At 36.9% G+C, this 26,732-nt stretch overlaps 1 protein-coding gene across 1 annotated transcript in view; it reads left to right on the top strand.

The window, feature by feature from the left end:
* The window catches only part of LOC137398049 (general transcription factor II-I repeat domain-containing protein 2A-like), a 39,562-nt gene that overhangs the window by 12,148 nt on the left and 682 nt on the right, over window positions 1-26,732 (top strand). Inside the window, exons 3-9 of the mRNA XM_068084149.1 lie at window positions 9,498-9,573; window positions 14,061-14,232; window positions 16,294-17,177; window positions 17,290-17,408; window positions 19,492-19,672; window positions 23,063-23,203; window positions 26,590-26,730. Of these exons, the coding sequence (XP_067940250.1) occupies window positions 9,498-9,573; window positions 14,061-14,232; window positions 16,294-17,177; window positions 17,290-17,408; window positions 19,492-19,672; window positions 23,063-23,203; window positions 26,590-26,730 (1,714 nt within the window). The remainder of the gene's footprint in view (window positions 1-9,497; window positions 9,574-14,060; window positions 14,233-16,293; window positions 17,178-17,289; window positions 17,409-19,491; window positions 19,673-23,062; window positions 23,204-26,589; window positions 26,731-26,732) is intronic.

The following is a 26,732-nucleotide window of genomic DNA, read 5'->3' as shown; positions in this document are numbered from 1 at the left end:
CAGATTAAATAATCACTGGGAAAAGGACCCAAATTACTGAAGTGAGAATTGTCTGCTCCTAACCAGGGCGAATTCTATTTCATTGGTGGCAGCAGTGGGATTCCTTATTTCTCAGTGTTATAATCATTGTCTTTACAAAGTCGTTAGGTTATAACAGTAGCAATCATTTAATGGCTGAACGATTCTCGCCCCATTTAACTAATACTTTTGTTAGTCCAACCCAATCCAATGTTTATGCGAATAACCCTTTTGTTGATTTGAATCACCAGCCAAATTCATTCACTAACCCTTTTGTTGAGTATCCCATACCACAGGAAGTTTCTACTAATCCCTTTATCACTCATTCGACTGAGCCATTTGTTAACACTAGTGGTGTGAAGAGCAATGATTGGAATGATGGTGAACATTTAAGGCAGAGTAGTAATGATGCAGAGGTATTCATTGATAAAGCTTACCGTAAGTACTGTGTTCAAGGTAGGTCTTTTAGCAAGTCCGTGCCTCCTCCAGTTCCTCTTAGGATCCGGCCTTCTCGCTCTACTGCTATTCCTAGAACTTTGATAAATGATATGTCACCTATTCCATCCATCGATTTCAGCCCTTTAAACACAAAATCTCTTCACCTCAAATCTAACGCTCCAGCTTCTCAGGCTCCCCTTTGGAACACCGAAGAGGTAAGCTCTAAGCAGCTGTTAAAGGAACTGGTAGACCAATTCACTACAGCTGTCCAAGAATCACGGAATGCTAGCTCTATGACCTCTAAGGTTAAGCTACTGCCACCCCGATTCGATGGACATGGCGATGTACACCTGTTTATAAAGCAGTTTGTAGAGGTCGCTAAGCTGTGTGGATGGGATGACCAAGTTGCCCTTGTGCAGCTGCGGAGTAGCCTAGAAAGAAAAGCTTTGGATTGTGCCAGAGGAGATTCTCTCAAAGAGGTGTTTAGTAGGTTATTGGCGATGTTTGGTTTGACCCCTTTGCAGGCTCGAGAGAAGCTCCATAGTCTCGAGCGCAAACCCAGTGAAAGTTATCGTGCCTTTGGTGATCGTGTTGACCAGTTAAGTCAGTTGGCGTATGGTGGTCTTAGTCCTAAAGTAGAGAAGCAGCTGGCTCTCGAACATTTTGATCGTGCTATAGCTGACCAAACTCTCAGGCGGCACCTACTTGCAGTCAAGCCGGGAAAGTTAGAAGATGCCATACAAGCTGCTGAAGAGTATGATCGAGTTGGGCCTTCTATGATGATACTGAATCAGCCAAGAGTAGCACCCGTTGTAAAAGAACAGGATAGAATGCCTCAGCATTGCAGTTGGCCTAATGACACAGAGAAAGTGTTAGGTCGTTTAAGTACACAATTAGATTCTATATCCCGTCGTCTTGAAGCATTAGAAGGTCTTGCTATGCCTAAGCAGAGGAGTGGGAGAAACTGTTTTTACTGCCAAGAGCCGGGTCATTTTAAGCGTAGTTGTCCACTCCTGAAGGCAGAATCTGGCGTATCAGGAAAGGCTGATGGATCCGCTACCACTAACAAAATACAGGGAAACTAGAGACGTCCATTTCCTGGTCTACGGGAATAGGGGATGGACGTGATTTAAAGTCCCGAGAGTCTGAAGCTTCACTGCGTTGCAATGCTACTGATGACCCCATTCAAATTAATGTAGCTTCTTCCGTGTCATCTTTGTACTTGCCAGGTAAAGTGGAGCGCCTGTCTGTTTTATTTCTCATAGATAGTGGTTGTACTCTTAATTTGCTGGCTAAGAGGGTGTTTGAAAAGTTGTTGCCTGATTGTAAGCACAGGCTCGAGCCATTCCAACATCAGGTGGGAAAGCTGGCTGATGGATCAAGTTTGCAATTTCTCAGCCAACTTAACCTGACTGGCCGTTTACGATCTGAGTTTGTTGAGTTATCTTTTGTCATAGCAGATATTGATTCAGACGCAATATTAGGAATGCCTTTTCTGCAAAGCCAAGACTGCCATGTTCGATTTGCAGACTCTATCCTGTCCATCAATGGACGCCAGTTGCCTTGTACAGATCGGCACGGAATCGAGTTGGCTAGCAAGGTGCAGGTCATTCATAATGTTATCATACCCCCTTACACAGAACAACTAGTTCCATGCAAATTGTCGAACCCTATTAGTTCTGACATTGGGATGGTGGAAAGCTGCAGCACTGCTACGTCTTCGGAAATAGCATTGGCTGCGAGCATTCATTCAATAGATCGTGGAGGAAAAGTTTTGGCTAGGTGTGTAAATCCTTGTGGTTGGCCAATCTCACTGCGATCGGGTTCCCTCATTGGTCGCTGTAATAGTGTGGCGGGAGCGCAATTAGTGGAAGATGGCGAAGTTATTCACGTTCGCGAATGTGTTGCAGGCGTGCTACCTCATCGGGATGGTTTTGCGAGTTTACTGCCGGAGCACATAGAATCTTTGTACCAAGAGGCCACTGTTGCATGTTCTCAGCCTCACCAAAAGCAAGATATTCGAAAGTTGTTAGTCTCTTGCAGTGATGTTTTTTTCTACTGGAGATAATGATATGGGATTGACGAAATTAGTATCTCATTCAATACCAGTAAAAAGTGACACGAAACCTATTAAACAGGCACCACGTCGTTTAGGGACGGAGAAGGAGGCGGAGGTTGATAGGCAGATCCAAAAGCTGCAGCATCAGGGCTTGATAGAACCAGGACAAGGAGCTTGGAGCTCACCTGTGGTCTTAGTCAAGAAGAAAGATGGCAGCTGGAGGTTCTGCATCGACTACCGCCGCTTGAATGCTGTCACTGTACATGATGCACATCCGCTCCCAAGGATTGACGAAAGCCTGGAAGCACTTGCAGGTAGCCAGTACTTTACTACATTAGATTTGATGAGTGGGTACTGGCAGGTACCATTAGAGGAAGATGCGAGGGATAAGGCTGCATTTTGCACTCGTAATGGCTTGTGGAGGTGGAAGGTCCTGCCTTTCGGGTTGACGGCGGCACCTGCCACTTTTCAACGGTTGATGGAGCGAGTCCTACATGGGTTGCACTGGAAGTCACTACTCCTTTACCTAGACGACATTATCGTCATAGGGAACAGCTTTGATAATCATTATCAAAACCTGAAGGAAGTATTAAGTCGACTTCGAGCAGCTGGGCTGAAGCTGAAACCGGCCAAATGCCATCTTTTTCAAACCAAAGTTGCGTATTTGGGTCACGTGGTAAGCTGTGATGGTGTGGCGACAGATCCTGATAAAACTGCGGCAGTAGCTAACTGGCCTATCTCCCGGGATTTGTCAGAGCTACGAGCTTTTCTTGGGACTGTTGGCTACTATCGCCAGTACATACCAAGTTTTTCCAGCAAAGCCCGACCTTTGAATGTACTCACCTCCAAGCATGTCCAATTTAAATGGACTACGGAGTGTCAAGATGCTTTCCAATCCCTGAAGCATTCGCTCATGGTTTCACCTGTGTTAGGATACCCGGATCCTTGTCTCTCATACACTCTCGACACTGACGCGTCCCTCGATGGCGTAGGCGCGGTTCTGTCTCAGGTGCAAAATGGTCAAGAGAGGGTCATAAGCTACTATAGTCGAAGTTTGTCCATACCTGAACGGAACTATTGTGTAACAAGGCGTGAGTTATTGGCCGTTGTGAAAGCTGTGACACACTTTCGGCCTTACCTATATGGTAAATAATTCAGAATTAGGACTGACCATGCTTCATTGCTTTGGCTTTGTAGGAGGACCACTCCCTCTGCCCAAATTGCCAGATGGCTGGAAATCCTAAGTGAATTCAATTTTATCATAGAGTATCGGGCTGGAAGTAAACACGGAAATGCTGATGGACTGTCCAGGCAAACCTGTCACAACTGCAAACAGTGCGACAGAATCACACGCTTGAATGGAGGGCCTAGCATGGATACGTTATGTACTGAGATCAAACAGCAACAGTGTTATGGGGAACCGGTAACTTTTAAAATTACTGGTGAACGGCTGTACGCTTTTAATATAAAGTCGACTGGCAGTTCTGACTGCATATCTCCCTGCAGTTCTGTTAAGAATCATCTCGATGAGGTACCATCAGCTTTACCTGTTGACTTGATGCCTCCTGTTGACCAGGGACTATCTAACCAACCAGAAAAGCATGGTTGTGGCCATCAGGACTCTGCTGGAGGTGATGACCATGCGTCCACACTGGTGGAAAAACAGAAGTTGTCGGAGGATGTAGCAATAGTCTATGATGCTGTTCTCAATCAACAAGAGCTTGATCAATCGATTGTCAATTTGGGTAGTCCTGAGTTGAAGAAACTTAGCACGATGCTCTCCCTAATGAGAATAAGAGAGGACGGTGTATTAGTAATTCGACTCATTCATCGTAATAGACCACGGGAAACCATAGTTTGTCCAAAGGATATGAGACAGCAGGTTATGTGGTTTACCCACACCCTTGCTCATACAGGAGTTTGGAGATCTTTGCACCGGTTACGATTGACCTGGTACTGGCCAGGGATTACCGCTGATGTGAGACGAGTAGTGAAGAGTTGTGAAGTTTGCCAAATCGCAAAGACAGTTGGGCTCAATCCTTCCTCAAGCAATGGACCTCTTTGGGTAGGACGCCCTTGGCAAAAAGTGGCCGTCGACCTAGTTGGACCATTACCTTTAACTGCTAGAGGAAATAAATGGATTCTGGTACTCACCGATCACTTTAAGCGATGGCAAGATGCGTTACCCATACCAGATGCAACTGCCCCTATGGTAGCGGAAGTCCTTGATAGCAGGGTGTTTTGTTATTTTGGGTTACCGGAAGAGATTCACAGTGATCGTGGATCTCAATTCGAGGGTGACCTAATGACAGAACTGTGTGAGTTGTGGCTTGTCGCTAAAACACGTACAACCCCTTATCATCCGCAGTCCAATGGAGTAGTTGAGCGTGGTAATTGCACCTTGGGTGATGCCTTAAGAACCATGTTGTTGAGCTATGCGTATGACCAAAGTAGTTGGGATATCCTGCTCCCTCAGGTCATGAGAGCATTCCGTGCAACTCCTCAGACAAGCACTGAGGAGACTGCGAATTTCATGATGCTCGGCCGGGAATGCAGATTACCCGACCAACTGCTTTATGGTACTCATTCTCAACAACTATCAAAAAGGACTGAATATGCTTTAGAGCTAAAAACTCGCCTTGAGTCAGTCCACAGTCTTTTACGGCAGCACCAGCAGCTGCCAATAAGATCTGCGGATCGTCAGGAAGAGTCTAGGTTCAAGCCTGGTGACCTTGTTTTGATACAAAGTAAACGTAGGAGGAAGGGGTTAAATCCTAAACTCCAACCAAAATTTTAAGGGCCTTTCTCAGTCCAGAAGGTATTTGGGAATGGGACATGCAGGGTGAATCGACGCGGAACAGTTAATGCCTCTCGCTTGAAACTGTTTAGTCCGTGCTCCGCCTTAGCAGGTCAGCCTACCCTACCTTCTCAAGAGGCTGCAGTAGACAGAACGAGACCACGAGATCTAAGCTGTCCTGCTTCTCCTGGTGCAGATGCTTGGTCTGATGATGGTAGCTCATCTACTGGTGCCTCGTCGGACCGAAGTCGGCCACCTAGCACGTCTCTATTACCCAGTGGTAGGATGGGGCGTGTTCGCACGAGGCCTGCGAGGCTTCACGACTATGTCTTATTTTAAACTATTAGATGAATATTAACCTTATCCTTAACATTATTAAATGTAAAGGGATCTGAGGAATATCATCAGTTTAAGACATACTGCAGGTAGCTTCCTGTACCCCAATGTATATCATAGATAGTTTTGCAAACTATTACTATGATATGCATCACAAATTAGCTTATGGTACAAGTGAAATTTTTGTCTGTTTGTATATTGTATGTTGTTTCTTTTTGTGTGATAAATTTATTTAAGTCAGGCTATCACGATGAACATGGACATAACTGGAAACATTAAGCAGCATCTAGATGGGTTGGACAATCGAACTGTTGTTGGACTAAGCATGGCAACCAGTCCTCATCAGTCTATCAGTCAGGCAAAGCTGAGTGCGAGGAGACAATAGCTTGATGACTGCCTCATAAATGGTGTCGGACTTACATCTATCCAAGATTATGCTAATCTAGTATTTATTTTCGAGATGTCGTATGGAAGAGTGGATGCAAGGCTTACTGAGCTGTCAAATGCCAAAACCGAAGATTCCGAAAGCACTAGCGAATGCAATGAGGATGACCTAAAAAATGAAAGTATCGAGGATGATGACTCTTGTGAAAATGATTATGTATTGGCACACAAAAGGTCAGAGACTTTGAAGAAAAAAAAAAATTGGTGAAGTATCGTGGACGGTATCTCGGCGCCTACTACCTTCAAGGACACTGCTATTCATTTGAAATGAGCTCATCTGGAAGCCAATAATGCCTGGCTTAAAGAAACATTGTTTAAAGTGCATCAACATCTGTCCGACCTGGAGTGGTCTCAGGGTAGTGTGTCCACGACTAAGGCCACAATCGAGTCTCATTCAGACTGGCATCCGGAATCCTTTTCGATGTTCCATTTTGTTCTGCTATGCAACACCTAGAGACGGAGAATGTTATGGATTTCCGGATTCAGCGAGTCAGTGAGATTCGATTCTGTGGCTTGCTGGCCGTGGACCCACAACTACTGGTTAGCTGCCCTGTCGCCGCAGTAGTCTGCTTTTGCCCTAAGGCTAGCTTTCTTAAGAAGTCTCGCAAAAGCTTGGACGGATTTGTTGTGTTAGGATTGAGGGACACTCTTGAATTGGCCGAGCTAGAAAACGTTTCTGTTTTGTTTGTGTCAAGACGTATATTTATTCACTGTTTTATTACATACCGTGTTTCGAAGATTCAATTGCTTTACGATATTTTGCTTGACTTTCATTTACAATATTTTGTAGTAACGGTAACCCTGGTAAGCTAACGTTTATATGATATCTCTATATGGTGCTTAATAATAATTTGACTTGTATTGATCTTGATCGTGGTGTTGTTCTTTGGTTATTGCTACTGAACCTTTAACGTAGGCTCGTAAGACAACCAGATTAAATAATCACTGGGAAAAGGACCCCAATTACCGAAGTGAGAATTGTCTGCTCCTAACCAGGGCGAATTCCATTTCATTATCTTCTCGGTTAAACTTAGCACTAAATTACATGATTAACACAGCGAGCCCATTTCTGATATTTTGGCACATTCGGTAAAGCTTTTCATTTTAGTACAATTGCGTCTGAGGAGTGCTTCGCACGAAACAAATTTGTAACGCAAATACTAAAAGTTTACTTTTTTCGCAATTATTTTTCAAATATTTCATACTCCACTAATAATCTTTTGGGTTTTTAGTGTAGAGTTCTCTTTTTATATGCTTTTGCACTTGCTTTTAGTTGATATATATATATATATATATATATATTTTAGTTGACTTCAATATTTATATTGCATGTCTGTCTCAAAAGGAAGAACTTCCTTTGTAGGTATTGCACAAAGGACATTGTAATAATACATTGTATTAATACAGTCATACTTTGACTTACGAGCTTAATGTGTTCCAAGACAGCTCGTATGTCAATTTACTGGCATGTTAGTGCAATTAGTTTATTTATAGAACAACTAAATATATATTGATTGGTTTCCATTATCTAAAAAATGCAAATATAACGCTCAAAACAAGATATTGTAACAAAAAGAATATATTGGTTATTGTCCTATCTTACCACATTCTTTCAAAAAACAACAAATAAAAAATAATGCATCAAATGTGATTAATTAAAATGTAAAATTAAATACATACAATAGCAGCTAAAGCTAGCATTTGCCAGAGAGGGAGATATAAGTTATCCTTCATTACAACTTAATATAAGTTATCCTTCGTTGAATTTAATGAATTTGGATTTTATCAAAATTTTAAAAGACAAACTTAGAGGCAAACCTAAAAGCAAACTTTCATTTTCAATTTAATGTAGTTAAAATTTCTTCGGCGTTCATAGTTGGAAGTCATAATGATTAAATTGTTTGTGTTTTTTTTTCATATGAAACTTTGTTCTCCCACTAAAAGGTTTTAAGTTTTTCTTCAAAAAAATTGATTGCAAGATTGTATAAATAATTAGGAGCTGTTTTGGACTAACAGTAGTGGCCTTTTAACGATGTCTTAGTGTTTTGATGTATTTAAAAGAAAGTTCTTGCTTTTACGATAATAAATGTGCTGCTACACATTTGAGGCTGAAATTTTGGAACTATTATGTTTATAAACAGTTTCTCTTTATTTGTGCCAGAATACCTAATCAAAATGGCATCAATGAAAAATATGCTCTGCTAAAATGTTTGAATGGTAAGACGACTAGCTCAGCTGTGTAAAAAGGTGGTTTGAGGTCAGAAGACCTCATCAAAGGTGTTGAAAGGCCGGAAGAATGTGAATTGGTTCCAAACAAAGCAACAATCAAAACGCAACTGGCCTTGCAAAGTCCGTTAGTATTTTTGTTATCAAAATGTTAAATATTCGTTGCTGCATAACTTAAAATCAGTGTTTTTTTAGGTCATTTGTTTTTGAATATATGTTTTTACCATTTGATAGACTATACTTATTGTAAAAAATAGATATTTGTGGTTTTTTAACATATCATTTGATAGCTTAATTGTGGTCATCTGAACTCAGCCCACCATGAATTGATGCTCATGGCTCATGTTATATCACAAATAGAAAGTCAGTTTTGGCTGCGAACTGTAGCCAACATTGGTCAGTGCAATGAGCTTTTATGCAGCTTTTTAAAATATAGTTAGAGAAAATAAAGGATGTCTTCACATTTGAAATTAAATATAAAGCTTAAAAGCTTCAACAAAATACTAGCAGGCGGTGAGGGTGGTGGTAGGAGTGATGGTGTGTGTGAGTGTGTGACAGTCTGTGTATGTATGTCTGGGTACTTGTGTGTATGATGTATGTAAGTGTGTATGTTTGGTTGAATACCTGTGTGTGTATGTATGTGAATGTTTGGGTGTGTGTGGGTATAATATGTATGTATGTGCATGTGTGTATGTGTGCATATGTGTGTTTTGTATTGGTGTGTGCGTGTGTGGGTAAATGTATATGTGTATATTTATATGTGTTTGCATATAATTGTCTGTACGTATATTCGTGTATGCGTATGTACACATATTCGTTAACATATATAAATATGTGTACTGGTCCATTTGTAAAAGTATATTTGTAAAGGTAAACAAATTACTATCAAAAACTATTGTAGAGCTACAATCTTCTAAACTGAGATGTGATGAAAATGCGGTTTTATCATTTTTGTGGCAATAGTGTCACACAGTTTGCTTGAGTCCGCTGACTCTCTCAAAATATTTTTGACACTTGAATGAAGTTTTAATATAGTTTATGGACATAGGTGATCATGTTCTGTTACACTCAAATACTATAATTATCATATATTGTAAAACCAAACAGAATATATTTGGTTCACACCATCACAGTATATTCAGTTCAATAAGTTTGACATGACTAATTACTTTTTTAAAGATGATGGAGCTGAGCAGAAACCTGAGGAATACCTTAGGATATCAAGTGAGGCTGAGTTCAAACATAACAAGGAAAGGTAAATAATTGTCTGAAATATTTTCAATAGTATCTTCAAAATACAAATATGAGAACATTTTGATAAAAACCGTGTTTTTGAGCTAACTCACTGAAGGCTTGTCTGAAGGTGCAGATGGGTGGCTGTTGGATTCTTGTAAAGAGTTGAAGCCTGAAGTAGTGTAGATTGTAATGTACTTTATTCACTGACGGAAACACACAACTTGAACTGAAAATGTTGTGGGTATTTATATGGAACCAAAAATGGCTTTATAAATATTAGCTTAGTATATGGTAAAAATACAATAGAGCGCTATATGGCTATGTTGCTTTAGATGTAAAAAGAATTGTTATAAACAAAATGATTACTATAGCCATAAAATATTATCTCATAATTGTCACAATCCCTTACAGCTCAATAGCCATAACACCTTCTTCCAAACCATTGGTAAATCTATGTAGTCTGGCAGTCGGCTGGTCTTTTAGATCGTCGGGGTTTTCTGGTCAAAATTCTCCTCTTATTGGTATCCTGGGGTTTTTCCATGGTTGACGGTTATTGGTAACCTCTGAATGGCTTGGTGATACATGTGGCTCAGCCCTAGTAATATATTGTTGCTTTTCAACGTCTGCTGGCTCCAAACCTACCTCTCCGAGTCTCTCCATAGCGGGGTAGCAGCTGCTCAATGTGTCGCCTCCATGTTGGTCCTCAGGAAATCACCTTGACATTCACCCTTCGGGCTCCGAACACTTTGGTGACAATGGCTAGAACCCATCGAGGTTCTGTATCCCGTCGAGGCCTACAATAGAGAGCATAGCAAAGGCTGTCAATTGCGTAGGTGTAGTAAATCTTTGTGATAGTAATTTTAAGTTCAGCTTCCTCGTTCTTGTCAGTTTCCTTACTTTGTCGTCCTTGGGCCTGATTTGCCGGTAAGGGCAGAAGAACATCAATTTTGCAGCGTAATTGCCGTCCATTCTGTAGCTCAATCGGTGAATATCCTTCTGTCAATGGCGTACGCCAGTAATGCATGAGGAATTATGTTAGTGCGGGCTTGGGTGGTAACTCCGAGTTCTTCAGAGCTTAGTTTAATGTCTGCACTAGCCATTCTGTCGCCCCTTTTGTCACGGGGTGGTAAGGTGCTCCGGTTAGGTGGACTATTCCACAATCTCTGCACCATCTCTGGAACTCTTCTTATTTGAAGATGGTTGAAATTTCCAACACTATTGTGTGGAGATAGCAAAAATGTGCAAAGTCTTGTTCCAGTAGCTCTGTTGTTGTCTTAGTGGATGTTGATGTGGTTGGTTGAATGCATGGATATTTAGAATAAGCATCTACCACTACCAGCCAGTTTGATCCCAGAAAGTTGCTTGCGGGGTCGATATGCATACGACCCCATGGTTTTTCTGGTTGCATCCAAGGATGGTTAGAAGGCTTAGCTGGTTGGTTCTGATGTTCGGCGCGGGAGGTGCATTGCTTACATGCTTCCATGATGTCAGCCTGAATCCTCGGCCAATACACAACATATCGTGCCAGCTGCTTCATTCGTTGCATGCCAAAATGTCCTAGATGAAGTATCTGAAGAACTTGTGGTTGAAAGGTGAGCGGTATGACAACTTTCGATCCATATAATAGACAACCATTGAAAATGGAGAGGGATCCAGCATTCTTCTTGAAACATGGTTCCTTGTAATCCAAATGGTGAACTTGGTCTTCCGCTTTGGTGTTTGTTTCTTTGATTGCTTTAAGCCATCCTTCTCTGGTGTAGCAAATGATAGTAGACAGAATAGAATCTTTCAAAGTCTCTTTATGTAGCACTCCTGGATCTTTCGGTTTTAGTTGCTGACCAATTGTGCGTATCGTGCAGACTGTGTCCCTATCTTCCCCATCATCCTCCTCATCAAAATGGTGATCAGGTCCGACAAGGAGACGACTAAACGCATCTGCATTGTCGTGTTTGTTGGTCTTCCTGTATTCTATGTTGTATTCGTATTGACTAAGCTATAGAGCCCATCGAGCTAATCTGTTGGCCGCTAATGCTGGTGTTTCTTTAGTCGGCCCGAACAATGCTAACAATGGTCGATGATTGGTGACTAATATAAATTGTCTGTCATACAGACACTGGTGAAACTTTTACAGTGCAAGAACTACAGCAAGTGCTTCTTTCTGTATTTGTCCGTACTTCTTCTGCATGTTGCTCAGCATCTTTGATACATTGAAAATTAGTCGCTCTGAACCATCCGAATACCGATGGAAAAAAAAACAATGCCCACTCCTACTAATGAGGCATTGCAGAAAATTCCTATTTCTAGTGATGGATCGAAATGAGCTAGTAAAGTCTCTGAGCATAGCATCTCTTTGAGTTGTTAAAAACTGGCTTCTTCAGATCCCCATATCCAAGGCACATTTTTTTGAGTGAGTCGATGGAGTGGTTCTGTTACTGTTGACAAATTTGGCAGAAATTTGCTTTAGAACATCACATATCCAAGAAATGAGCTAAGTGATAAGAAATCTGTGGATTTGAGCATGACTTTGACTGCATACGCCTTTTCAACCTTGGCTATGCATTGGTGAGAACGTGGATATCTGAGGTAGTTGACTGCAGGTTTTGCAAATTCACACTTCTTCCTTCGACAGCGTAGGCCCTTCTCATCTAAGCGTTGCATTAGTTTTCTTAGGTTTCTTAAATGCTCCTACACTGTAGTTCCGCTGACTAGAATATTGTCCAGAAAGACTGCAACACCTTCTAATTCACTAGTGAGACTGCTCCATGATTTCCTGGAAATAGCCTGGTGCCAAACTTATTCCAAAATGAAGTCTATGCTGTAGAATAACTCCTATGTGCGTATTCATTACTAGGCGTGGTTGGCTCTCAGGAGCTAGTGAAATTTGGTTGTATGTATTATTTGAATCTATCTTTATGAATCCGTAACCGCCTTTTAGCTTCTGCATCAAGTCTCCTGGGAGTGGCATGGGTTGACGATGTGTTTCTAGTTGGCTGTTAATAGAAACTGAGTAGTCTCCATATATTCGCAGCTTTCTCTTTTGTTGACCTGGCAGTAAAGCTTTACTGATGGGCACTACTGGGATCCATAATTGTTGAGCTGCACTGGTTTCCAAATTCCTTGTTTGATTTCTGTTTTATATGCCTGAACTAGATCTGATTGCATGGGAAATGGGACTGATTGGGCTTTGCAGAAAACAGGTTTGGCGTCAGACTTGAATCTGACTTCCAATTCGAAGTTCTTGAGACATCCAAGCTCTAGTTGAAAATGGTTTAGAAAATCCTGGCAGAGTTGCTCACAGGCTTGTTGCAAATATCGGTCAAGTTGGAGATCCTTGATTATCATGTTGACTGGGATAACTTTGGTTGACGGTCTGAGTTTCATCTTATCATCGACCGATTACTGCAGCTTCTGTATAGCGTCGCGTCCAAAAAGGTTAAGATGTGGAATTTCAGTCACTATGAAGTTTAAAGTCTGAACATCCGCTTTTCATCAGGAACTGTTGCTAACATTTGTAATTGTCCCAATGCATGTATTGGATGCTTTGATGCTGATTCATATTGTGCTTCGGTAGGCTCCAGAATCGGTTTATCAAGCTTCTTCCAAACGTCTGTCATGATGAAGTTTTCACATGCTCCGGTATCCAGCTCCATAGTGAATTCTGTATAATTAATCTTCAACTGTTGCTGTAGTTGGGGTAGAGATGCAATTCTTTATACGCTCTTGGTTTTAGTTGTAATTGGATTATCTTGACAAGTTGAGTTAAAACTGCATTCTTATTTTTGGTTTGGCAGGCAGGTTCAATGTGACCAAGTTTTTTACAAAATTGCATTGGGAATTCTTGTGCGCACAAGTGTTAGCCAAGTGGTTCTTTCCACATCGATAACAGCTTGGAGGCAGTCGGTTTCTCTGGCTGGCGCTGGATGAAGAACCGCTACGCTTGTTGATAGTGGGTTTCTTCTCAGACTGAACTTTGTTAACACCTGTAGCCTTGCATCTATGTGCAGTCTCCTTAGCTACTTTAGCGGCATCCCATCCTTGTCGCCAATTTAGTCTGTTGTATTCTTGTAAATAATTGAAGCCTGAAGTAGTGTAGATTTTAATGTAGTTTATTCACTGACGGAAACACACAACTTGAACTGAATATGTTGTGGGTATTTATATGGAACCAAAAGTGGCTTTATAAATAATAGTTTAGTATATGGTAAAAATACAATAGAGCGCTTTATGGCTATCTTGCTTCAGATGTAAACAGATTTTTTATAAGCAAAATGATTACTATAGCCATAAATTATTATCTCTCAATTGTCACAATGCCTTATAGCTCAATAGTCATAACAGTGGCCATAAAAGCGTTCATTAAATCACACTTATAATAATAATTTGCATGGTTATTCTAAACGCAAGATACTTAGGAATTATGAGTATTATTTTAATCAATTAATATTACTATAAGCCAATATTGGGCATCGTAAGCTTTTGATCGCCAGACATGATTGTCTGCTACAGGTTCGCTTCACTGATAAACCTAAAGGAATTGGAAGTCAAGCACACCAAATTGGATAGTAGTGATGTTGAAGCCTTAGAAAGAATTACATCACTAAAGAAGCTTACACTGTGCAGATGTAAATTTCCGAAAATCAGGTTGGTCTACAGCAACGAAACAATAAGCAGTCTGTTGGTTGGTTTAAGCAAATGATCTGAGAACATGATATGAAAGTAGCCTTTTTATTGTTACTATTGGATAAAATATTAATTTTCTGCAAAATCAGAGCAGTTTGTTAGTTCAAACTGTGGAAATCAGAGTGGTGATTGTCAGTAAAGATTCATTTAGAATAAACACTTTATTTGTTGTTCCTTTCAACTTGTTAAGTATTAAACAAAGTATGGTAACCTGCACACCAATATAAAACTAAGTATTTTCTACCTTTTAGTATCATTCAGCATCAACTCATATTCAACCAAAACTTGGTGCCAGCTAGCAGCATTTCCAGAGTATGCAAAAACCCAACAAAAACTAGGTTTAAGTTTATCAACAAAATTGGCCAAAGTTCTGATAATTCTTTTGTCATTGAAAATTTGGATTCACTGGAGAAACTTAAAATGAGTTCATTTAGCTTCACTAAATCACTACTCAGGTAAGTTGAAACAACAACCTACCATAAATTACAAAAGCTATCATATCATCACTAAGCTGTTGTTTCTTTTATTAACTATATATGTCTCACGTTTTTATTTAGTTTTTAGAGGATTGTTTTTAACGCTTCAAGCCCTGGCCGTTTTTGTCAAAGTGTGTCAGTAAGCCTGGGTATTTGGTACAGCAATTTAAAGTTTTTAAAATTTTATCAAAAGTAACTAAATATGGTCATAATACAGTGATATTTAGTAAAACTCTTGTACAAATTCGGGCAACCTACAGCAAGTGTGGTAAAAAATGTACTTCACCATTATTCAGGCAAAAACTGTGAAAGTCCAAAATAATTAAAATTACACGTAAAGAGATTTACAGCAGTAGCAGGTCCATCAAGCACATGTTCATCATCATTTGAAGCACACCAATGAAAAATGACCTATTTGACACTTTTGTTGTTTTTGTCTAGAGGCTTTCAAAGTTGGAAAACCATTTCACAGACTGTTAATGTATTCTTACACTATAAAGTTTTTAAACATGTTCTCTTCAAATTTTTAAATAAAAATAGCTCACAAATAAGAATCAATGACATTTTATAGGTCCTAATATTTTAATAGTTTATCGTAATATTTTAGGTCCACTTAAAATAGCTGTATTTTGAAAACTTCTTGTTTTAGAGCTTTTTAACTGAGAGCAATAAACTCAGCACAGTCGAATTAGTCTAGGGGCCTTTTCTCTGTTTTGGTAGCACTGACTAGATCAGGGGCGCTAAACAGGCGGCCCTGGGGCCGGATGATTTTATGCGGCCCCCCAGAGACTACCAATTTAAAATTTGTATACTGAATTTTCTGCCCAAGTTCAGGCCCTAACTTAGCAGAAATGTAGGCCAATTGTAACCACACTTTCTGACCATGTTAACAGCTATGCTATGACTCTTGGAAATCCCCTTCCCTTGCATCACTTTTTTCTTCCTGTCTGATTTTACTGCACATGTGGGTAAAATCCCCAGTTTTTAGAGGATTTCCCTAATTGACCTGCTAACTGTTGGTTTATAAATTGGTTCATTCATTTAATCACAAACATGGCAAATAAAAGAAAGATAGACAAAGATGGCAGAGAATTTAATAACGATTGGAAATTAAGCTATTTTGTGAAACATCACTCTGTAAATCAGGCTGTCTGCGTAATTTGCAACCAAATTATAGCAGTTTTCAAATAATATAATATCCGACGACATTATACTACTCGCCATGCACAACAGTATGACCAGCACAGTGGCCGAGAGAGAGCAGAGAAGTATGAAACACTGTCAAAAAATCTCGCATCACAGCAGCGCTTGTTCACCCGCTACACTGAAATCAGTGAAAAGGCTACAAAGTGTAGTTTGGTGATAGCTAACAAAATTGGCCAGAGGCTGCTGCCATTTTAACATGGAGAGTTCGCAAAAGAGGTAAGTTTATCTCTATTTCATCAATATGCTGAATATTACCGGTTCTTGTTTGGGTACCATTTATATGTGTATTATATTTGCATGCATTTTATGTTTTATTTAAATTTTATCAGCATATTCGACAGTACATGAAATTATTGTTATTGACTATTGTATTGTAGGTACTGACAGCATTTGTGGAAGAGTTTTGCCCCGACAAGAAAGAAGCACTGGAGAGCATCTCTTTATCAAGACACACCGTAATTAGAAGGTATGAAACATTGAGTAAGGACATTGAGCGCAAACTCAAAGAGGTTGCAAGCAATTTTATTTACTTTAGCATTGCGCTTGATGAGAGTACAGATAATTCAGACATAGCACAACTTGCCATCATGGTCAGAGGTATTGATGATCAGTTAAGAATCACAGAGGATTTTCTCACAATGAGCAGCCTTCATGGTACCACAACTGGTCAAGACATATTCGACAACCTGCTCAAAGAACTTAAAGATTTCAATCTACCACTCGAGAAGTTATCAGGGATATGCACTGATGGTGCGCCGGCAATGACTGGAAAACACACAGGCTTAATTGGCTTGCTGTTGAAGTCCAGAGTGTGGAATGTCCCTCCTATCGTGTACCACTGCATCATTCACCAGAAAAATTTAGGAGCACAGCACCTTAAGATGGGACATGTCATGGAATTGGTTGTATCCACCGTAAATTACATAAGGGCTCGAGCTTTGAGCAACTGCCAGTTCAAAGAGATGCTGAAGGAGATTGAAGCAGAATTTCAAGACGTGACATATTATTGTAAAGTGAGATGGCTCAGTAGTGCAAAAACACTTTGTCGGTTTCTCAGTCTTTTAGATCCCATCGATATTTTCATGAGAGGCAAAGAACGTAACCATGAAGAATTCAAAAACGTGGCATGGATAAATGATCTTGCTTTCCTGGCAGACATTACTGAGCATATGGCGGATCTCAACCGCAAACTACAGGGAAAGCAACAGCACGTATCATCACTGTGGAGACATATAACAGCTTTCTGGTGTAAATTAAATCGGTGGGTCGGTCAACTTCAAAATGGAAACTGCACACATTTTGAAAATAGAAAATCATGTCAGTGCAGAGCCAAATGCAAAGCTCCTGACTAGCCTTGCTGCTGAACTTGGCAGAAGGTTTGCTCAATTTGATGGCACTTGCATGCATATCAACATCTTTGAAGACCGATTTTCAGTCGACACAGAAGAAGCACCTGCTCCTCTACAAATGGAACTGATTGATATTCAAGCTGGTAAAAGGCTGATCAAGCATCACAGCAGCTATGAACTTGTAGAATTTTACCGTGATTTTCTTCCAGAACAAAGATTTCCAGGCCTATACAAACATGCTTTACTCATGGGCAGTTTGTTTGGCTCGACTTATCTATGCGATCAGTTCTTCAGCCGTATGAAACATACCAAAAATAAATGCAGGACAACTATCACTGATGAACACTTGACCCAGCAACTAAGATTGGCTTCCTCAGCTACCCAGCCTGACATTGATAGAATAGTCAGAAAAAAGCAATGCCAAGTACCACACTGAAATATCTAATTACAGGTTTTAGTGTTTGTAACTGTCCATGAAATGTTCAATTTATGTACCTGTACATGTATATCTCATTTGCTTTAGTTTGTAAAATTTATTTTACTAACCTAAATAAAGTTTACTGTAAATAGCACTGTAAATCTTAATTAATCATTTCACGGAACTCTGTGTGCAAACAAGGAGTATTGCAACAATGACCTAACTTATGTAGATGTAATCTTGGCCCCTGCCTACAGATAATTTTTCATATTGGCCCTCACTATGAAAAGGTTGAGCACCCCTGGACTAGATGTATCGTTACGATGATGATGCTAAACGGTGTTGGAGTTATGATTTTTGTTAGTCTTCAGCTCAATTTCTAAAATCATTGTTTTACCAAAATACCTAGTCTTGTGGTTGTTTTCCTGCAACAAACTCACTCATTCCTGTCAGAAGATTAAAATGTTATATAACATTGGAATCAGCCGAAGGTTTTCTATCAGATGGTAGTTAAACCTGAAATCTTACAACAGTATCAAATGGGCCCTTTTCTCTCGATGTGCCTTAATTAGAGACTCAAAATATACTGGAAAACAATAGTTAATATCATAAAATTATTTATTGTTATCACCATCGTTTATTACCTACCAACAAAACAGCTCTATTGATTTCCTAACAATATTCCCTTAATTAAGATTTGTTATTATAACAAAAGAAGTACATAAAGTTATTAGAAAATTGTTACAAAAAGAAGTGACATTTCTGGTATAACATCCTTTGCAAGACTTAGTTTGATTGTTTTATGCTGTTACTTAGAAACAGGTTTTAAGACTTTTGACACACCCTGCACAATGCTGGAAACTCAGCATACTGGAAACTCAAAATGGGAAAAATATTTTTCATGCAGATTGTTGTGGTGCCATTTGACTTGGAAAGTAGTAAAACAGTGTTTTACATGGGATTAGCAGAAAATCCAGTAGTCTTACACAACAGTTTAAAACAATCAGTTAGTAGCTTTAAATCATCTACATGTATGTAATAATTAACCTAGGTGGTCAATGAAAATTTATACAGAACTTTTCCTGCACGCTTACAGTGGACGGTTATTTATCCGCGTTGATGTTTGTTTTTAGTGTTATGTTTGTTATTTTTTCAGTTTTTTAAAACTATCCACCTGAAAATTTTCAAATCCGAAAGCGTCAAAAATTTTTTCACGATTTTGTCAATGGGTTTTACAATTTCATGTCATATTTTGATAAACATAGTTTCAAATGAATTTAGGAAACACTTACATTCAACGAGCTAAAAAATCTGCTTTCACTATTAACCATTCAGTGTACATATTACCAACAAAACAAAAAAGTAATATCATAGTCATAAACACATAAATAATTAAGATCTAATAACATAACCAATAAAAAAACATTACAACATAAACCCTAAAATACTAATGAACTTTTTTTGGCCAAACCAGATTAGACTTTGTATCATATTTTTGTCATGACCTTTTATCTTGATTAACTTACTCTTGGGTTTATTCCTGTTTCAACAACCCTATTTTTTTTGCATGATCTACAGTTGTGCTTTTGTGTCTAATTAGCAAATAAAAAACATTTTTGTTACTTTATTGCTTCAGTTTTCGGCATTGAAATATCGATTTGCTTAATATAATGTAACTGTAGGCTGTCAATGTGGGATTACCTAAATTATTTGTGGTTAGACTGTTGACATGTAGAACTGAAGACGGAACACTCACATTATTATAGATATAATTTGTGTTAACAGGTAGCATTAATCATTAACTGTAGGATTTGAATTTATTGGATGGTGCTACACCTTCTCTTTTAGATTCGCTGCACTGCCGAACCTTAAAGAGCTGGACTTATCAAAATATAGCATGAGTTTTGATAATTCTTTGGTCATTGAAAATTCGGATTCACTGGAGAAATTTAAAATGAGCTCGTTCAACCTCACTGCATCACTACTCAGGTAAGTTGAAACAGCAACCTACCATAAATTACAAAAGCTATCATATCATCACTAAGCTGTTGTTTCTTTTATTAACTATATATATCTCAAGTTTTTATTTAGTTTTTAGAGGATTGTTTTTAACCTTTAAGGCCTGGCCATTTTTGTCAAAGTGTGTCAATAACCCTGGGTATTTGGTACAGCAATTTAAAGTTTTTAAAGTTTTATCAAAAGTAACTAAATGTGTTCATAATACCGTGATATTAATTTAGTAAAACACTAGTAAAAAGTCTGGCAACCTACAGCTAATGTGATAAAAAGTGTGCTTCACCATTAATCAGGCAAAAACTGTAAAAGTCCATGAGAATTAAAAAAACACGTAAAGACATTTACAGTAGTATCAGATCTATCGAGCACATATTCATCATCATTTGAAGCACATCAATGGAAAAGGACACATTTGACACTTTTGTTGTCTTTGTCTAGAGGCTTCCATAGTTGGAAAACCATTTCACCCACTGTTAATGTATTCTTACACTACAAGATTTTTTGGCATGTTCTCTAGAAATCTTCGGCATAAAAATAGCTCAAAAATAAAAATTAACGACATTTTATAGGTCCTAATATTTTAATAATTTATCGTAATATTTTAAGTCCACTTCACATAGCTGTATTTTAAGAACTACCTGTTTTAGAGCTTCTTAACTGAGAGCAATAAACTCAGCATAGTCTAATTGGTATAGGGGCCTTCATTCTGTTTTGCTAGCACTGGTTAGATGTATCGTTGCTATGATGATGCTAAACGGTGCAGGAGTTATGATTTTTGTTAGTCTTCAGCGCTCAATTTCTAAAATCATTGGTTTACCGAAAATCTTAGTCTTGTGGTTGTTTTCCTGCAACAAACTCACTCATAACTATCAGAAGAATAAAATGTTATATATCATTGGAACAGTGGATAGTTCTCTATCAGATGGTAGTTAAACCTGAAATCTTCCAACAGTATCAAATGGGCGCTTTTCCCTCGATGTGCCTCAATTAGAGACTCAAAATATACTGGAAAACAATAGTTAATATCATAAAATTATTTATTGTTATCACCATCGTTTATTACCTACCAACAAAACAGCTCTATTGATTTCCTAGCAATATTCCCTTAATTAAGACTTGTTATTATAACAAAGGAAGTAGATAAAGTTATTAGAAATTTGTTACAAATAGAAGTGACATTTCTGGTATAACATCCCGTGCAAGACTTAGTTTGATTGTTTTATGCTGTTACTTAGAAACAGCTTTTAGGACTTTTGACACACCCTGCACAATGCTGGAAACTCAGCCGTTAAGAGACAATTCCTAAATTTTTAAAATGCCAAATATTGAAACTACACATTATTAAATGTAAAACTCTTTTAAGTTCGATGTCTAATTATTTTGATTTCAAAGTTGATTTTAATCAAGATGGTCAAAAGTCAACAAATTACCTGTGAAAAATGCCTCAACAATATTCCCTCAAGTTTCTGATCTTGAAAGAGAAATTAATTCTTAAAATTCCAGCACAGTCAGTTTTTTTAAAAACTTTCGACTATAATGTTTCATGAAACCTAAAAAAAGTTAGAAGATGGTTATCACAAAGTTGGATATTTGCTTCTTATATATCAACAGGCATTTCTGGCTTTATAATCTTTATATCAGCATCAAAAACCAACTACACCTTTAATTGTATGACAATTGATGTTAGTAAACTTTACCATTAGTTAAAACTAGTTAAATACTCACATATTTTTGTAGATTTGGTGTCTGAAAAAAAGTTTTAGTTAGTTTTTTTAAGTATAATAGCTTGTGAAGTTATTAAGGTGATTAATTAATAACTAATACCTTGAAATCAAATAATTAGTGTTGCTTTTGTAAGTTTCAAGTTTTATTAGAACCAGAATGTGGTTGTCATTAAACTAGTGGTAAATAAAAAGTGATTAGGTGATAAAATGAATCTGTAATATTCTGTAAAACATTTTGATATTTCTAAAAGCCATTAGTAATGAATTTATTCTGTTGTATTGCAAAGCTGGAACACATTAATTTTCTCCCGAAAAAGCTACTAAAACAAAATTTATTTTATCATATGTACTAACGTTTCATAAGTTTTCAAACTTAGTTCAATTGTTTGGGAACAATGTGGTATTCACATGCTTGCATAGATATAATATTAGAAAAATATACCAAGTTCATTTCTCTGTACTTTTATCAACTACTGTAACTGTAATCAAGAATATCTTATTCCATTAGTTAGGTGTTTTCAGAAGCTTTTTTTAGAAAACTTGGTTGAACCTGCCACCAGCCTCAACGTATTTTATTACAGCAGCCATAAAATAGTCTATATTTATTACTTACACATCGAGTTACTACCAAAGGTGCGAAATGCATTTTTTGGTAATTAAAGCCTTTTACAGAATGGAAAAAATATTTTTCATGCAGATGGTTGTGGTGCCATTTGACTTGGAAAGTAGTAAAACAGTGTTTTATATGGAAATAGCAGAAATTCTAGTAGTCTTACACAACAATTTAAAACAATCAGTTAGTAGTTTTTAATCATCTACATGTATGTAATAATTAACCTAGGTGGTCAATGAAAATTTAAACATAATTTTTCCTGCACGCTTACAGTGGACGGTTATTTATCCGCGTTGATGTTTGCTTTTTGTTTTATGTTTGTTATTTTTTCAGTTTTTCAAAAATAACCACCTGAAAATTTTCAAATCCCGAAGCGTCAAAAATTTTATCTCGATTTTTTCAATGGGTTTGACAATTTCATGCCATATTTTGACAAACATAGTTTCAGATGAATTTAGGAAACACTTACATTCAACGAGCTCAAAAATCTGCTTTCACTATCAACCATTCAGTGTACATATTACCAACAAAACAAAAAAAGTAATATCATAATCATAAACACATAAATAATTAAGATCTAATAACATAACCAATAGAAAAACATTACAACATAAACTCTAAATTACTAATGAACTAATTTTGGCCAAACCATATAAGACTTTGTATCATATTTTTGTCATGACCTTTTATCTTGATTAACTTATTCCTGGGTTTATTCCTGTTTTAACAACCCTATTGTTTTTGCATGATCTACAGTTGTGCTTTTGTACCAAATTGGCAAATAAAAAACATTTTCGTTACTTTATTGCTTAAGTTTTTGGCATTGAAATATCGATTTGCTTAATATAATGTAACTGTAGGCTGTCAATGTGGGATTACCTAAATTATTTGTGGTTAGACTGTTGACATGTAGAACTGAAGATGGAACACTCACATTATTATAGATATAATTTGTGTTAACAGGTAGCATTAATCATTAACTGTAGGATTTGAATTTATTGGATGGTACTACACCTTTTCTTTTAGAATCGCTTCACTGCCGAACCTTAAAGAGCTGGACTTATATGGATGTCAGATGAGTTCTGATAATTCTTTTGTCATTGAAAATTTGGATTCACTGGAGATACTAAAAATGAGTTTGTTCAACCTCACTGGATCACTACTCAGGTAAGTTGAAACAGCAACCTACCATAAATTACAAAAGCTATCATATCATCACTAAGCTGTTTTTTTATTAACTATATATGTCTCAAGTTTTTATTTAGTTTTTAGAGGATTGTTTTAACCTTTATGGCCTGCCCAGTTTTATCAAAGTGTGTCAATAACCCTGGGTATTTGGTACAGCAATTTAAAGTTTTTAAAGTTTTATCAAAAGTAACTAAATGTGTTCATAATCCAGTGATATTCATTTAGTAAAACACTTGTAAAAAGTCTGGCAACCTACAACAAATGTGATAAAAAATGTGCTTCACCATTAATCAGGCAAAAACTGTAAAAGTCCATGAGAATTAAAAAAACACGTAAAGACATTTACAGTAGTAGCAGATCTATCGAGCACATATTCATCATCATTTGAAGCACACCAATGGAAAAGGACACATTTGACACTTTTGTTGTCTTTGTCTAGAGGCTTCCATAGTTGGAAAACCATTTCATTCACTGTTAATGTATTCTTACACTACAAGATTTTTTGGCATGTTCTCTAGAAAATTTTGGCATAAAAATAGCTCAAAAATAAAAATTAACGACATTTTATAGGTCCTAATATTTTAATAATTTATCGTAATATTTTAAGTCCACTTCACATAGCTGTATTTTAAGAACTACTTGTTTTAGAGCTTCTTAACTGAGAGCAATAAACTCAGCATAGTCTAATTGGTATAGGGGCCTTCATTCTATTTTGCTAGGACTGATTAGATGTATCGTTGCTATGATGATGCTAAACGGTGCAGGAGTTATGATTTTCGTTAGTCTTCAGCGCTCAATTTCTAAAATCATTGGTTTACCAAAATACCTAGTCTTGTAGTTGTTTTCCTGCAACAAACTCACTCATAACTATCAGAAGAATAAAATGTTATATATCATTGGAACAGTGGATAGTTCTCTATCAGATGGTAGTTAAACCTGAAATCTTCCAACAGTATCAAATGGGCGCTTTTCCCTCGATGTGCCTCAATTAGAGACTCAAAATATACTGGAAAACAATAGTTAATATCATAAAATTATTTATTGTTATCACCATCGTTTATCACCTACCAACAAAACAGCTCCATTGATTTCCTAGCAATATTCCCTTAATTAAGATTTGTTATTATAACAAAGGAAGTAGATAAAGTTATTAAAAAATTGTTACAAATAGAAGTGACATTTCTGGTATAACATCCTGTGCAAGACTTAGTTTGATTGTTTTATGCTGTTACTTAAAAACAGCTTTTAGGACATTTGACACACCCTGCACAATGCTGGAAACTCAGCCGTTAAGAGACAATTCCTAAAATTTTAAAATGTCAATTATTGAAACTACACATTATTAAATGTAAAAATCTTTTTTAAGTTCGATGTCTAATTATTTTGATTTCAAAGTTGATTTTAATCAAGATGGTCAAAAGTCAACTAATTACCTCTGAAAAAAGCCTCAACAATATTCCCTCAAGTTTCTGATCTCGAAAGAGAAATTAATTCTTAAAATTTCAGCGCAGTCATTTTTGTAAAAACTTTCGACTATAATGTTTCATGAAACCTAAAAAAAGTTAGAAGATGGTTATCACAAAGTTGGATATTTGCTTCTCATATATCAACAGGCATTTCTGGCTTCATAATCTTCATATCAGCATCAAAAACCAGCTACACCTTTAATTGTATGACAATTGATGCTCATAAACTTTACCATTAGTTAAAACTAGTTAAATAGTCACATATTTTTGTAGAGATAGTGTCTGAAAAAAAGTTTTAGTAAGTTTTTATAAGTATAATAGCTTGTGAAGTTATTATGGTGATTCATTAATAACTAATACCTTGAAATCAAATAATTATTGTTGCTTTTGTAAGTTTCAAGTTTTATTAGAACCAGAATGTGGTTGTCATTAAACTAGTAGTAAATAAAAAGTGATTAGGTGATAAAATGAATCTGTAATATTCTGTAAAACATTTTGATATTTCTAAAAGCCATTAGTAATGAATTTATTCTGTTGTATTGCAAAGCTGGAACACATTAATTTTCTCCTGAAAAAGCTACTAAAACAAAATTTACTTTATCATATGTACTAACGTTTCTTAAGTTTTTAAACTTAGTTCAAATGGTTGGAAACAATGTAGTATTCACATGCTTGCAAAGATATAATACTAGAAAAATATACCAAGTTCATTTCTCTGTACTTTTATCAACTACTGTAACTGTAATCAAAAATATCTTATTCCATTAGTTAGGTGTTTTCAGAAGCTTTTTTTTGGAAAACTTGGTTGAACTAGCCACCAGCCTCAACGTATTTTATTAGAGCAGCCATAAAATATTCTATATTTATTACTTACACATCGAGTTACTACCAAAGGTGCGAAATGCATTTTTTGGTATTTAAAGCCTTTTACAGAATGGAAAAATATTTTTCATGCAAATAGTTGTGGTGCCATTTGACTTGGAAAGTAGTAAAACAGTGTTTTATATGGAAATAGCAGAAATTCTAGTAGTCTTACACAAGAATTTAAAACAATCAGTTAGTAGTTTTAAATCATCTACATGTATGTAATAATTAACCTAGGTGATCAATGAAAATTTAAACAGAATTTTTCCTGCACGCTTACAGTGGACGGTTATTTATCCACGTTGATGTTTGTTTTTTGTTTTATGTTTGTTATTTTTTCAGTTTTTCAAAAATAACCACTTGAAAATTTTCAAATCCCAAAACGTCAAAAATATTCTCTCGATTTTTTCAATGGGTTTGACATATTCATGCCATATTTTGGTAAACATAGTTTCAGATGAATTTAGGAAACACTTACATTCAACGAGCTCAAAAATCTGCTTTCACTATTAACAATTCAGTGTACATATTACCAACAAAACAAAAAAAGTAATATATTAATCATAAACACATAAATAATTAAGATCTAATAACATAACCAATAGAAAAACATTACAACATAAACTCTAAATTACTAATGAACTTATTTTGGCCAAACCAGATTAGACTTTGTATCATATTTTTGTCATGACTTTTTATCTTGATTAATTTATTCCTGGGTTTATTCCTGTTTTAACAACCCTATTGTTTTTGCATGATCTACAGTTGTGCTTTTGTGCCAAATTGGCAAATAAAAAACATTTTCGTTACTTTATTGCTTCAGTTTTCGGCATTGAAATATCGATTTGCTTAATATATTGTAACTGTAGGCTGTCAATGTGGGATTACCTAAATTATTTGTGGTTAGACAGTTGACATGTAGAACTGAAGACGGAACACTCACATTATTATAGATATAATTTGTGTTAACAGGTAGCATTAATCATTAACTGTAGGATTTGAATTTATTGGATGGTACTACACCTTCTCTTTTAGAATCGCTTCACTGCCGAACCTTAAAGAGCTGGACTTATCAAAATATAACATGAGTTTTGATAATTCTTTGGTCATTGAAAATTTGAATTCACTGGAGATATTTAAAATGAGTTCGTCCAACCTCACTGGATCACTACTCAGGT

This window comes from Watersipora subatra, chromosome 6 (genome assembly GCF_963576615.1).
Source record: "Watersipora subatra chromosome 6, tzWatSuba1.1, whole genome shotgun sequence".
Classification (NCBI taxonomy): domain Eukaryota; kingdom Metazoa; phylum Bryozoa; class Gymnolaemata; order Cheilostomatida; family Watersiporidae; genus Watersipora; species Watersipora subatra.
This window is presented reverse-complemented; position numbering and strand designations above follow the sequence as displayed.